This window comes from Lepus europaeus, chromosome 15 (genome assembly GCF_033115175.1).
Source record: "Lepus europaeus isolate LE1 chromosome 15, mLepTim1.pri, whole genome shotgun sequence".
Lineage (NCBI taxonomy): Eukaryota > Metazoa > Chordata > Mammalia > Lagomorpha > Leporidae > Lepus > Lepus europaeus.
Window position 1 is genome coordinate 64,038,728 of NC_084841.1, and position 15,752 is coordinate 64,054,479.

General features: G+C 37.1%; 1 protein-coding gene across 1 annotated transcript in view; it reads left to right on the top strand.

Annotated features, from left to right (window-relative positions):
• PJA2 (praja ring finger ubiquitin ligase 2) overlaps positions 1 to 15,752 on the top strand; it is a 79,811-nt gene that overhangs the window by 38,434 nt on the left and 25,625 nt on the right. The window contains exons 4-5 of the mRNA XM_062212297.1: positions 323 to 1,358; positions 9,829 to 10,014. Of these exons, the coding sequence (XP_062068281.1) occupies positions 323 to 1,358; positions 9,829 to 10,014 (1,222 nt within the window). The remainder of the gene's footprint in view (positions 1 to 322; positions 1,359 to 9,828; positions 10,015 to 15,752) is intronic.

Below are 15,752 nucleotides of genomic sequence, written 5' to 3' on the forward strand. Positions count from 1 at the left end.
CCCTGTGACTTCCCTTATGCTTCCTGTTGAATGGCCTCTCATTAGACTTTCCTTTATGTGTGTTGCAGAAGGTTTAAGATACTAGGATTTAGGTGAAATCTCATCTACAGCAGACGTGGGAGGCTACACAGTGGCATAAATGAACTCAGAAACTAACCAGTCTATGCTTAGATAGGGAACATAGAAGCACTTGCCAAATAAATGCACTCATGTTTTTCAAGTAGGTAATGAATGGTGTAACTTCTCCTAAAGTGATATTTATTATGTAAAATTTTATCCAAATTAATTCCTCCAAATGTGTTTTGTTTTGTTTTCTGTGAAGGTTCCAGTCCACTGGATCAAGTTCATTCTTCTTTGCTCAGTGAATCCACATTTGAAAAAAATGAAACAGAAATTCCCTCTTGTGGTACAGCATTGAATCAAACTATTGAGAGCAGCCCATCCTTTGTTGCAGTGCATCATAGTGAGGAAGGCAGGGAGGCCTTAGAAAGCAGTGCAGATCTCCATAATCACTCTGAGTGCGAGTATACTCCAGGAGCTTGTAATGCTTCCACTGTCCAAAATGGAATTGCATTGGTTCATACTGACTCTTATGATCCAGATGGCAAACACGGAGAAGAGAATGAGCGTCTTCAACTTCCTGCAGAAGTTGTTGAAGATGGTAGATATCAGCAAGCATTAGGCAATACAATATGTGAGTTGGCAAATGGAGAGGCAGAGATGTACAATGGTCTTTCCCCACCAGTTCCCTCTTTTAACTGTGACATCAGAGATGAGTTTGAAGAGTTAGATTCAGCAGCTTTAGTGAAAAGTTCTACTGTCCATCCGAACAACCAGGAATTTCAGAGGTGCTCTTCTGAAGATGAAGTTGTGAGGAAGAAACAGCAAAATACTACTATCCAGGAAGGACAGACAGAAAGTTCAGCTGAAGATGCAGGCTGTGCTCCAGGGCATGCTTGTAGGGAACAAAATTTCCTGGAGAGGGACAGCCATCGAAGTTCTCCTGAACAGGTAGTGAGGCCAAAAGTTAGAAAACTGGTAAGTTCAAGCCAGGTGGACCAAGAAACAGGTTTTAGTAGGCATGAGGCTAAACAAAGAAGTGTTCAGAGATGGAGGGAGGCTTTGGAAGTTGAGGAATGCAGCAAAGATGATCCCTTAATAAAATGTGAAGAATATGATGGAGAACATGAATGTATGTTCTTGGATCCACCCTACTCAAGAGTTACACAAAGGGAAACAGAAAATAATCAAATAGCAGCAGAAAGTGGAGCCACTGCAGGAAGGCAAGACGTTGGAGATAATGCCTTTTGGAATGGCTGCGGAGACTATTACCAACTCTATGACAAAGACGAAGATAGGTAAGGTCTCATGCAGTACTTAGAGTGAACAAAGTGGTTTTTTTCTAGTATCATGATTGATGAATGGGTCCCTGATATCAGGGAGTTGGGTGTTTTCATTGATTAACTGTTCTTTTCATGCAGACTGCTGGTTACAGTTCTTCACAGAAACTTTCTTTGACATGTTTTAGTAGTTTACAGAAATCATAAGTCCAATAATGATTATTAGCTAATTAGTTCAATTTATGTTATTTCAATTAGTGAAATTATTGTGTTTATTAAAAGTCTGTGTTAAGCTAGTGTGGATTTAAAAGTGATTAAGATCACAAATTGTTAATAGGTAGTGTCAGCATGAACCAATAGTTCCTTATATCACCCATATCCCTTTTTGTCTTCCTGTTCTTCCCATCACTAAGTTTAAGTATTATTTATTTTTATTCAACATTTAATTCTGTGCTCTTTGTGGTAATTGCTGTTACTTCTCTCATTTGTAGGTGAGGAAACAGGCACAAGGATTTGACTAACTTCCTAAGGTCAGAGTAACTGCGTGATGCAGCTGGAACTTGAGCACCTCCTTTTTTTTTTGACAGGCAGAGTTTGACAGTGAGAGAGAGAGAGATGGAGAGAAAGGTCTTCCTTCCGTTGGTTCACCTCCCAAATGGCTGCTATAGCCGGTGCACTGCGCCGATTCGAAGCCAGGAGCCAGGTGCTTCCTTCTGGTCTCCCATGCGGGGAGCACCTCCTTATTGCTTAACTCCTGAGGCTGTGTTTTGACCACTATGAATAGTGTACATTTTTTTTTAATAAAACGTAACTTCTGATAATTCCAATTTCTCTCATGAATATAGATTCTTTTGTGTTGTAGACCATAAGATGGCAGAAAGAAAATGAAGAAATTCATTATACAACTGCTAGAATTTTCATTGTTCCAGTGTCCAAACTTTGTATCCTGTGAAGTTAGTTGCAATCCAGAGTGCTCAGTTGTAGCGCAGTTCCAAGATTTATTAACTAGTAGAAATAATTGTTTATTTTTAACTAGCAGTACTGTAATGGAGGATATTTACTATTTTGAATATGAATGCATTTTGTGTCAAAAATTCAAGGAATAAAGTAATAAGCATTTGATTTTTCTCTAGACATGAATTAAGCTACTATAGTACCAAACGTGTAACCTATTGTAGGAAACAATTGAAACAGCGTTTCTTATAAATTTCAAAGGCTACCTAGATAATTTTCACAAGATTTATTTTTTAAAACTAAGGATAAAGTTAAAGACTTCCGCCTCATTTCTGTTCTCTGTTTTCTTTTCTCAGTTCAAAATCCGTAAAGTTCTAGAAACAGAAATTGGACATAAAACCTGGCCTGATGTTAATTTCCTTGCTAGCAGATCTCAATCTGATTAAATTAAGATTCTTTTTTTTTTTTTCCAAGTATTCTTACATTTTGCTCCAGAAATATGAATATGTCTACTTAGTATATGCTGACCTGGAACACATATGGTATTATTAAAAAGTATGTATTTCTAAATCTAGGTGGAAATTGCTAAACTTCAAACCATATTCATCTCGGATATTTTTTGGATTGGATTGTGAACTCTGTTGTTATTCCTCTGGGTTACTGTATCAGAAGACCCAAAGCTCAATAGTTTTAGATAATGAATCTTTTTGAAATTATGTTTTAATTTTTTCCTCCTTTTTTTTCTTTAAAGAAAATTATTTAACCTGTTTGTTTTTGTTGTGGATATATGCCAATCAAAAATACGAACTTCTTTTGGGTGCTTTTTAATGTCACGTAATGAAGTTGAAATCTTCACATTGTTCGCCAACTAACCTCAAGAGAAAGTGTGGTTTCTTGGCTCTCAGTTTTTAAACTGTTTTTTTATTTTCTTTTTTTTTAATAATATTTATTTGAAAGGTAGAGTTATAGAGAGCGGAGAAACAGAGAGATCTTCTGTCTACTGGTTCATTCCCCACAGGACCACGGTGGCCAGAATTAAGCCAGGCTGCAGCCTGGGTCTCCCATGTGGGTACTGGGTATTGGGCCATCTTGTGTTGCCTTTCCCAGGCCATAAAATGAAGCAGCCAGGCCTTGAACTGGCACGCATATAGGATGATGGCACTGCAGGCGGCAGCTTTAACTCACTGCTCAAAACTGATTTTTGTAAAAATCAGTGATTGATTTTCTTTCCAGAGAATGACTCTGGAATTTAGTGGCTATCAGTTGTGTCCTTCGTATACTAATTGTCATTTTTTTCTTAAATGATGTATAAGTATTCTGAGCATTGAAGTAAACTTTTACAAACAGAACACACAGATGGGAAAAATACTTTATAGTTAACAGAGACTTTTTCAGTTCTCAGAACAAGTTGACTCTTGTGTTGACTTACAGAATTTTCACTTGTGGTATGCCAAAATGATAGAATTCATTTTGGAAGAGTCATTGAGATTCTTTGAATTGCTCAAAATACTAGTGTTTTTTGTTTTACATTTTTTAACATTTCTTTTTAGAATCACATAGTAAGGTACGCAGGATAATGACTACCTAGGCATCCAGTTATTTGCATATGTAAGTCTTAAGATAACTTTTAAGACTTGACGTCAATAGGCTGTACAGTTGTGAGGAGTAATTCTATTTCTGTGCTGTTTGCTGTTCCTCCCCCTAACTCCCTGTGAAGTATGATAGCTGCCAGAGTGCCTTTAGCAGGGCACCAACTGGAAGTTGAAATTTAATAGCTGTATCCTCCTATTCAGTTTCCCCTCTCCTCTTGTTCATCCATCTGATGTTTTACTGTCCTGTAGAGTGTAACTGCTCAGCTCTGAAATGAGCAGATTTGAGCACTGGGGAAATGGGAACTCAATTCTACGATTCTTAAAAAGGAAAGTATAAAAAGCTTTTGCTTAAGTTAATCTTGTATGATTTATTTTCTTGACTCTGTAAACCTTAAAGGTGATGATATTTTAAAAGGTCTTTTGTCATGTTTATAGGACTATTCAAAAAGTTCATAGAAGATACATATTGTGAAAAAACTATGCATTGATTTCAGAGTTTTTGTTCCAAAATAAACTTACTGTTTGATTCTATTTTTCCACCAACATTTTCAAATACCCTTCATAATGGCTGTACATAGAACTCTTTTCAAGAACATAAGTAAAACTCACTGTGACACTTTTAGGTGTCAAAACTTTCTTGAAAATAGGGATTATCCTTATAAGTGAAAAGATAATTTTCATGGATGTATGAGCCCCTTCTTCCATGGAAATTTCTACCAGATCACTTCCTAAGATCTGAAATGTTGCACTCCATGGATAGGCATTGCAGTTGGCAGTATTGCATTGAGCTTGCTGACAAGAACTGAACTCACCTTGTTGAATTAGAACTGCAAGGGGAATTCTAATAGGCAGTGTATAATTGCCAGACCTTGAGTTAGGCCAGAAAGAGCTACGGTTAGTACCCTGCTCTTTTCAAATGCACCCTGAGAACTTTCGGAGCTGTTTGATGACACAGTCTTCAGTGTAGTAAGGCCTTTCAGCAGTGTTAGCATGTCATAGCTCTGGGCTTCCCTGTTCCAAACAGATGCGTGCCATCTACTGACAATTTCATATAGCACTTGAGGTTTCTTCTAAGTTTTTCTGTCCCTGTGGCATCACTTTGTTTAAAAGCTAAAACTTACTTAAAGTTAAAACTATTGCTGTCTATGTTGATTTTAATTTGATATTTTAAAAGGATTTATTGAAATCTTGATATTGAGTGCCAACTTTTGTTCCGTGTGCTATGTAAATGCGAATAATAATGGTCCACGTTCCCCTCACAGCCTTATGAACAAAATGAAACATAAAGAAATACTACATAGAGTGAGTTTTCTTTGGTTGGAAAAAAAAAAAAGGAGGGAAATAATGATTTGCTGGTAGGAAAGTTTGAATTTCTATGTCTAAGCAGACAGCTCATATCAAGGCAGAAGTAACTACTGCCTTTATTAAATGTCCAGCATTTTGCAAAGGTTGTGCTGAGCATTTTATCTTCAGTATTCACTTAAATGTCAGTACAGACCTGTGAGGTAAGTGTTCACATCGTCCTTTTACAGATGAGGAGAAGTGAGCGTAGAGAAGTCAGTTGCCAGTCTTGCATCACTCGTAAGTAACTGAGCCAGGGTACAACCCACAGCCACCCACCTTCAAAGTAGGTCCTTCCTAGTGTATTTTCCACTGCTATGAGTAAGAAAACAGCAGTTGTGAATGGGACTTTCAACTCATTAAATGGAATACTTTCTTTCTTCAGTAAAGAAATGACCAGTGGTAGGAAATCTTATAGTTGCATGGTGTCCTCTGACTAGCCCAGTGTCATCCTGGAGAGCTGCAGATTAGTAATGGAGCTTGAAGTCTGAAGTTTGTCACAGCTAATGTTCAGAATGAAATATTAATAGAAAAGTATGCACTTATTACCTACTATCACTCATCACAAGTGTGTTTTAATTTCTGAAAACAAATTTGAAAGTGTTGACAGGTGGCCTCATGGAAAGTTTCCTATTTAAAATCATGTGGCTGCACAGTCTTTAGTACCTACCAGTGGCTTACGAGTACTTTACTATTCAGGCTCCTTGGAAACTTTGCTGGTGAATTATTAAAGAAGCAAATGCACTGTTAAGCAGCTGCACTGAAGTGAGTTGGACTGAATAAACCAGTCTGGTCTAAGACATAACTGAAAAACAAAAGCAGTTTTATATGAGGACCTTGAGTGAAATGAGATCTGTTCTGATCCAGAAGGTAAAAAAAGGTGAAGTGTTTGTGAAGACAGGCTTGGTGGTAAGAGGAGTGGTTGTAGCAAAAATTCACCTGGTGCTTTAAAGAGTAGTTCATTCATGTACCGGAAGGTCTGGATGTGCAACCATACTGGAAATAGATTAGAGTACATCATAAATGCTGTCCAAGAGATTTAACCTTTGTTCCAACAGTGGGTGAAATGTATTTAGTGGCACTTTTGCAAAACAGGTACTTTTAAACTTTGATAATTACTTATTTTAATGGAAATCAAAATACAGGTAGCATCTCAGGCATGAAGTTTAACTGGTACTGCTTTGGAGGTAGCCAAATGTATTTGAGTAAAACAAAATATATATGGTGCTTAAGAAAAGATTGCTAATAATGGTTGATGGTTTATTATTTATTAGGCACTGTTAAAATGTTATATATACTCTAACTCAAGTACCCTCCATATGAGTCAATGAGTTATTAAATACCATTATTATATTCACCTAACATGTGTTTAGGCTATAAAGATGCAGAGACGTTTTCACAGCTGATTAGTGGTGGATTCAGGTGCAGGCAAGCTGACTCCAGAACCTGTAGTAATATTATAAAATGTACCATTTTTTCTCAGTTGAAGAATATTCTGATACAGAATATATTTTGAGTGGATTGAGTGGTTGAGTTGGTTGAGAAAGTGGTATTAAATTTAGAAATACCAATTAATAATTGACTGTCTAGATGTGAATTTGGAGAAAAGCAATGGGACCAGGGTTTTTAAGGAGAAATATAGCTAAAGGAGCTCTAAGATATAAAAGCCATTGTCCGGGAGAATGGAAAGTAAGAAGGTATTTGAATATGGGAGAGTTACAAGGAGTCAAAGATAAGTGATTTCCTAAATGAGAACATGGTTAAAGCCATTAGCAGATAGAAAATCGAGAAAGGGACTTATGTGGTAGATAAATTTCATAATAAAAATACAACTTTGAAGAGGATGGTGAAAATTTTCCCCTTGGGCAGTTAGTGATTATGAAAGCTAAGTGTGGTCGTCAGAGCTGTGGATGCATATTTAAAAGTTGTCTCTGTGGAGGGGAGGTTACATGTCATGAGCAGCAATGATACTGAACTAGAATCTGGTCTATAGACATTTTCTTTGAGGTTCAGGTAGGAAATATTTTAAGCTTTACTATCCATGAGGCAAAAGCAAAGTTAATCATTTAAAAATCATTTTTAGCTCCCAGACCATAAATCAGTGGGCAGCAGGATCAGATTTGGCACTGAGGCTGCAATGTGCCAATCCGTGCTTAGGTTTCTTTAAATATATTGACTATTGATCATTGACATTCTCTTTATATTACAGTTAGAAAAACTCCATCAGTGTATTTCATTAATCTGTAAGAGTACCAAAGTTTCAAGTGTTATCTTTCTGGTCAGGTACTTACTCAGTGAAACATTTAAAAAATGAGGTCGTCTTTTGTGTATAAGTGTGTTAAAAATCACCACAAATGTATGTAGAAATCTCACGCTAATTGCTAAAGACATATCAAACTAGGAGTAGGAATTTTACTTTGAATTTGAGATGCTTCATAGTCAAAGAAACTTGGCTAAATAAGCCCCTTTTTTTAAAAAAAAATTTTTTTTTAATTTATTTGAAAGAATTAGAGAGGGAGGGAAGGAGGGAGGGAGGGAGAAAGGGAGAGAGAGACAGAGACAGAGACAGAGAGACAGAGAGGTCTTCCATCTGCTGATTCACTCCTGAAATGGCCACAATGGCTGGAACTGAGCTGATCCAAAGCCAGGAGCCAGGAGTTTCTTTGAGGTCTCCCACGTGGGTGCAAGGACCAAAGAACTCGGGCCGTCTTTCACTACTTTCCCAGGCACATTAGCAGGGAGCTGGATCAGAAGTAGAGCAGCTGGGACTTTAACTGGTGCCCATTTGGGATGCCAGTGCTACAGGCTGGGGCTTTTAACCCTCTTTGATACAGTGCTGGTGCCTGAATAAGCTCTTTTAACATGCTTCTCTGTGTTAGCTTTTGACATTCATGTGATCATAGATTATTCCTTGGGTCACAGGAAATTTTATAGACCATAAGCAGCTTTGTCTCATACCCAACTTACAGAATACCTTTTTAGTTGCTATGCCTGGTTTATATTGTATTGATTTCTTCTCCAGGATATTTGTATATTGTTGCCCATTGCGTATTTAAAGCTACAAGTTTATTTTATTTTATTTATTTATTTGTTTCTATGAAATCTTTTTTTTTAAAGATTTATTTTATTTATTTGAAAGACAGAGTTACAGAGAGAGGTAGAGATAGAGAGAGGTTTTCCATCTGCTGGCCACAATGGCCAGAGCTGTGCCAATCCAAAGCCAGGAGCCAGGAGCTTCTTCGAGGTCTCCCATGTGGGTGCAAGAACCCCAGTCCATAGCAGAGGGCTAGATTAGAAGAAGAGCAGCTGGGACTAGAACCGGCGCCCATGTGGGATGCTGGCACTTCAGGCAAGGGCTTTAACCCACTGTGCCACAGCGCGGCCCCATCTATGAAATCTCTTAGATTGGTGCTGCTGTTGTTAATAGCATCTAGATTTCTGCCTATAAAAAGAGGAACTCACTAGATATTAATAACATCATTAAGAAAATGAATTTTCACCTCCTTTGAAAAAATTTAAATTAAAATTTTTTGTTGTTTCCCTGAAGTCAAGTGAGCAAAAGAAAATAAAATCATATCAACCATTCTTGACCTACATAGTTGATATGATTGAAAGGGGCATGCAAGACTTATATTAACATTTGATCTTTTAGCCTTTGACTGTATAAGATGACTAATTTTTTAAGAACTAAAAGTAGTTAAGTGTCACAAAGTTACCCAAAGTTATTTTTTTTTAAAGTTACCCAAAGTTAAATGCAATGAAAGTAAATTTTCTGGGGATCTTTATTAATCTTGTGTTGATTTTGTGCTTGTTGTTTCCTTACCTGAATAGTTTCTTCAACTGAAATCTGAAATTTGTGTTCTTAACCTTGCCTAAGGACATCAGTAAAGATGTGTTAGTGTTACTTTTTATGAAGTTGAACATCCCTGCATCCCTGTTTTCAGAAGGGTTTGGGTGTGGGGGTGTATGTGAGAGAGGAGACAGGAAGAGAGAAACAGAGACAGAAAGGAAGAAGCAAACTTTTTTTTTTTTTTTTTTTTTTTGAGGCAGAGTTAGAGAGAGAGGGAAAGGTCTTCCTTTTTCCATTGGTTCACCCCCAAAATGGCCGCTTCGGCGCACACTGCGCCGATCTGAAGCTAGGAGCCAGGTAAAGCAAACATTTAATAGCAAAATTTATTCATGGAGAATATATCATTAATTGTTAGTTTTTAATTAAAGAGTTCTTTCATTCTGAATAGAATTTGTGGTTACCTAAATATGTTTAAAATTGTATTTAGCAATATGTCTAAAATAGGACAACCTGTATCTGTAATCTAAAATAGGACAACCTGTAAGTCGCCATGGACTTACATACTTTAGTGAAATAAAAAAATAAAGTGATCTATATTTTCTGTAACTTGCCTTATGCCATATGTGAAAGAGTTATGTTCTGCCAAATCTATTTATTTCTATTTTTTTTCAATATTTAAGAAGTTGAGTTGGCATCTGACAAAGCATGTGGGGTATCAGCAGTCCATCCAGTACTGTGATGTCTGGTTTACACTTCAAGTGATAAAATATCTAAACACATACTGATGATTTGTTTCATTGCATTTTTGTAGTTCAGAATGCAGTGATGGGGAGTGGTCTGCTTCTTTGCCTCATCGATTTTCTGGTACCGAGAAAGATCAGTCCTCAAGTGATGAGAGCTGGGAGACCCTGCCAGGAAAAGATGAGAATGAACCTGAGCTCCAGAGTGATAGCAGTGGTCCTGAAGAAGAAAACCAAGAATTGTCTCTTCAAGAGGGGTATGTTCAGTGTGAGATTTATGTTTTCATGTGTCTTGTACAAGAATGGTACATGTAGCGTTCAAAGTTGAGTATGCTAGTAATTGTATTGATAAGCCCCATGTAGAACAAGTGTCCCTACTAATTTTTTCATTTTGCTTATTTACTATTCTTTAGGGATTTTAAAAAGAATGATTGGGCAGACTGGCAGTTAAGACTCCTTCAACCCTTATTAGAGTACTTGGGTGAAATATCCTGTTCTGCTCCTGACGCCAGCTTTTTGCTAAAGCAGACCCTGGCAGGCAGGGATGGCTGAGATGTCTGCCACCCATGTGGGAGACCTGAATAGGTCTCTCCTCCTGGCTCCCAGTCCAGCCTCAGCTGTTGTGGGCATTTGGGAAGTGAACCAGTAGATGGGAGCATGCTTTCTATCTGTATCACTTTCTCTGCCTCTCAAAATTATAGTGATAATATAATCGTTTTAAAAAGAATATCTAAAAAAAAAGGACAATTAAAAAAATATTGGCAGTTTCAGCATCTTCTGTTGAAGGACAGCGTATTCTTCCGCTCTGCTTTATTAAGGAAAGGTGCAGTGGGTGGCATCCTGGAGAAGGAATGAGAAGGGAGAGGTCAGCCTCAAGGGGCAGTCGGCTCTTCATGGAAGTGGAAGCAGTCTGACTGCATTAGATGACACCTGCAGAACATCAGTGATTGCTGGTAACCACCTTCCTGGTGTTCTGGCTTCAACAGGAGTGCTCTTGTTAAAGGGGTTGTTGGACCATGAGCAGTATGTAAACTAATGGGTGTACCTGTCTACAGTAATGGTGGCAGACTGCAAACTTGTGGCCCAGAGTTAATGATCTTGCTCCATTATTTCCTCAGTAAGGATGATTCTGACGTTTTGGTTGATTTCATACATGGATGTAATTTGTTTTTGAATCACACTGAGGAAATAGCCACCTGTTAATTTGTAACTTTCTAGCAAGATTTTTTTAAAAATTTTGAACGGTTATTTGTTTATTTGAAAGAGTTCCAGAAAGGAAGAGACAAGGAGAGAGGTCTGCCATCTGTTGGTTCACTCCCCAGATGGCCACAATGGCTGGAGCTGTGCTGATCCAAAGCCAGGAGCCAGGAGCTTCTTCCAGATCTCCCATGGGGGTGATAGGGACCCAAGCATTTGGATCATCCTCACCTGCTTTTCCCAGGCCATTAGCAGGGAGCAGGATTGGAAGTGGAGCAACCAAGACATGGAGTGGCACCTGTATGGGATAAAGGCATTGCCACAATGCCGGCCTCTCTACAAAGAATGTTTATTAAATGTTGTAAAGTCTTATCGTTAGTGGAAATGATTATAATGATTTTTCACTTTTGAACACAAGGAATTATTTGCTTACGAGATTTGCTGCATATGAAACTACCCCGGCTCCTTGAAATTAACTCGACATAGTTTATTGTTGTTTTAATGAGCTACTGGATTATTTGCTATCATTTTACATAGGGTTTTTATATTGAGATCCCCATGTAGGAATTATTTTTAGTTTTGGCATGTTTTTAGGACTTGGCTTTGTTAAGAAAAATGTGTGTGCTTCTCTTTTCTGAGTCTCTGCTTCTGTTGTTTAAATATCTCACTTATTCCTTTAAAGATTGCTAATATTTTCTTGTGAGACATCTAATCTTGGTGTTTTATTGTAGGGGAGTATCTTTTTGATAATTTTAATTTTTACATGATAACTGGTTAAAATTTTTTATTTTTAATGGGATCTATTAAGGTTAATCGTATGTTCTTAGGGAGAAAAGTCTTTCAGCCTGGACTATTAAAATGTACTTCTCAAAACTTAAATTTCCAGCCCAGGATTATTTCTTTGAGAAAATCTGATAATAAAATACATAGAAAATCTGTATAGAAAGAAATTCACAATTGGTTGTGACAGTGGTGGGTTTAGTTGGTATTTTTTTCTCTTTGAGATCTTATGTTCTTTTGCTTTTAATCAGTGTTACATAGTTTACTAAGTATTGTTCAATGTTTCCTATGCCATTTGTGAGAATCATGCATCAGATACTTACTGCTTACTGAACAGTTACTATGTACCAGACATTATGCTGGATCTTGGGACTAGATCAGTGAATACAACAAGTAAGATTCCCTCGTAAACTCACCCTGTGGTGGGAGAAGCAGATCATAAATGAGATTCAAACACTGTAAGTTGCACACATGATGATTACTGTGAAGGGAATAAAATGGTAATGTGATAGAAGGTAACTGACAGGGAACTACAGTAGTTAGAGCAACCAGGGAGAACATCTCTTAGGAATTGAATTTTGAACCGAGATCTAAAAAGTAACAGTTCATAGTAGAAGAACTTTCTAGACAAAGGAAAGGTAAGAACAAAGGTATTGAAAAGGAAAGGGATTTGTGTAAATGAAGATGATGAGTGGAGAGTGCTATTGAATGAAGTAGACAGGAACTAGACTATGCAGGCCAAATTGTAGCATGAGACATGCAGTCAGAGAGCAGTCAGATATTTAAGTAGAGGATTAACTGATCTGATATGCATTTTTAAAAGATGGCTCTGGTTGCTCTGTGGTGATTAAATTGGAAAGCGACTAAAGCTTAGAAAAAACAGGGGGGCCATGGGTTAAGCTAGTGGATTGCTTGGTGATAAAGAGTAAACAGAGAGCTGGTGTTTAGGCTAGTGATCAAAATGCCCACATCCCACATTGAAGAACCTGGGTTCAATTCCTGGCTCTGGTTTCTGACTCCAGCTGCCTGCCCATACATACCCTAGGAGGCAGAGATCATGGATCAAGGAATTGAGCTCCTGCCACACACATGTGGGAGAGTTGAATTGCATATTTGGCTTCTGGCAGTGGCCCTGGCCCAGTCCTGTTAGTGAGGTTATTTGGGAAGTGAACTAGCAGATTGGAAGCATGCACGCACTTTTTCTCTTCCTTTTCCACTCCTGCTGCTTCTCCTCCCTCTGCAAAAAAATGCTAATTAATAAAAATAAATAAATAAAACATGACTTGTTTAGGAATATGTTTTCTAAAAAAAAAAATTGAAACACGAGTATATAGAAAGGTTGAAAGTAAAAGTCAATTCTATTTCAGGCAAATAACATTTGCAAAGTAAACTTAAAGATAGAAAAGCATTATTGGGAAGAGGGGCACTTGTAATGGAAACAAGTCCAGTTTACCAGTGAAAAGTGGCAGTTTTTAAACTTGAATGTACCTAATGAAAAAGACTCAAAAAATATAAATCAAAATTTGACCAGAAATAATATTGATAAAGTTGCTATCCTATAAGAAATAATTTGTGGATATTAAAAAACCGGTCTTGCTTCAGCAGATTTGAATACCTTATTTAAGCATGGTGGAGTAAAGACTGCATCCTGAAATATACAAACACACAAGTTATCAGAGAGCCAGTTTGAGTCCCTGTTGCTCCACTTCCAATCCAGCTCCCTGCTAATGCTCCCAGGAAGGCAGCAGATGAACCTAGTGCTTGGATCCTGGCCACCCAGCTGAGACCTGGATGAAGCTCTGGGCTCCTGGTTTCGGCCTGACCAAGCCCTAGCCATTTAGGAGTGTACCAGCAGATTGAAGAGCTCTCTCTCTCTCTTTTCAAATTAATAATAAATCTGTTAAAAAGGAGGGAGGAGGAAAACTCATATACCAGTCTGAGTTTATTACGTAAGTGTAAAAATAATTTCATGCAGGAAATCATGTTGTTTACCACATTAGCAGAATATGGAAAATATCCTTATTACAGATTGTATAAATGCAGGGGAAAATTCACTATACTTGTAGTATAAAAGCTCAAACATTAGGATTATAGTGGTATTTTCTTGAAGCAATAAAGGGTATTTTCCAGAAGAATATAATCAGTAGAATTCATTCTCAGTAAGGAAGCATTAAAAAAAGTTTCCCTCTTTAAAATTAAGAGGGATGACAAGGATGTTCACTAGCAGCATTCTAGAGATCTTGTAGTGGAGTGGTAAGGAATGAAAAATGAAAAAGGAGAAACGAATTCTAAATATTTTCAAGGTTTTTGAAAAATTTTTACTGAAGTTATGCACAGGGATATTGTTTTTGCCACTTAGAACGAAAGATTTCTTTGACCTGTAGGTCAGAATTATTTTTTTTTTTTTGAAGAGCAAAATTCCTTCTGTACTCTCAAGCCAGCGGTGGCCCACCATGGTGCCAGTCTTGCATTTTGTGTAAATGGTAGTAATATATATGTGATTTATATAACATGTCCAAAACATGTGTCCTATCCCACTTATTTTGTTTCTATAGCTGTTGAGAATGAATCATTACAGAATCAAACATTCAAGTGAAATATGGAGCCAAGAATTCCTTATGTAGTAAAAGAATATTAATGACATATCATAAATTGTTTAGATTCAGAATCATCTTACTTGTTCTGTTATTTTAGTTAAAAATGCCAGAAATGAATATATATTTTCTACACTGAATCATTTTTCATCAGTCTATTTAATCATGACTTATGTAATGTGTTTGAAGCACAGAGTGAGTCATTGTGATAGCTTTGTAATAAGTAAGTGTAAAGTATTTTTATTAGGTGTACATTAGAAGTAACAGAAAAATTCCCTAGGACTTTTCCAGGCTTAATCACTGAATTATTTGTTTTGTAAAAGCTGTTTCTCAAGGATTTATTATTATGTCTGCAACACATTTATACAGGGGGTGAGGCTCACAGTAAGACAGCCCTTCATGCCTCTTAGAGGCTGCCATAGTGGAGGAGACAGGTGAGTCACCAGAGGAGCTCCATTCAGTGTGACCAGTGCCCTCACCAGGGTTGCTTAGGAATTTTTAGTTTGATTTTGTATCTTCCATTTGGGTTTAATTTTTCACTGGATCTAATTATTATACCCAAAAAAGAAAACATCCTCTACATTTATATATTCAACTTTAGAAGTTTACCAGAATAAGTGTGCTTTCTTGTGCTCATCTTTCCCATTTTACTAGAGTAGCCATATTAGACCCTAAGTCTTACAAGCCTGTTTCCTGAAGTGCAATTTAGGACTGGAAATTACTGAGAGAAACATTTATTCAGTTAGGTGCAAAAAGAGTTACTATTCCTATTTATTTAAAATGCTTGGATTCTTCCATGTGCGTGTTGTCTCACTTTTTTCATATACAGTCCTTCCTCAGTATCCTGTGGGCATTGCTTGCAGACCCTCTGCTAGCATCAGAACCCATGCATGTTCAAGTGCCTTATATAAAAATAGTATCATATTTGCATATAACCTGTACATATCCTCCCATATACTTTCGGCCATCTATAGACTATTTGACATCCTTAATACAATGTAAATAGTTAACATTGTACTCATATTGCTTAAGGAATAATGACAAGAAAAAACGGTCAGTAATTATGCCAAACATAAATAGAATCTAACTCCAGCTGCTCTTAAAGCAGGAATATATAAATTGTTGTATTGCAGTTTCCTTTGGTGGACATTTACATTGTTTCACAGTTTGGACTCTCAAAGTAATGCAGCAAAAATCAAACAAGTACACTCTTTTGGGAGAAACATAGAAGCAGTAACACTGACTGGTTCAACGGTATGCACATATTTAATCTTTATTGGCAAGTTTCTCCATAAGGAAGTTGTTATCAGTTACTATCTCACCAATACTGTATGAATTACCTTTTTTCAAAATTTCACTAATATATTAGAATTTTTTATTTTTGCCAATAGTTTAAAACTTACATTTCACTGTTTTAATTTATA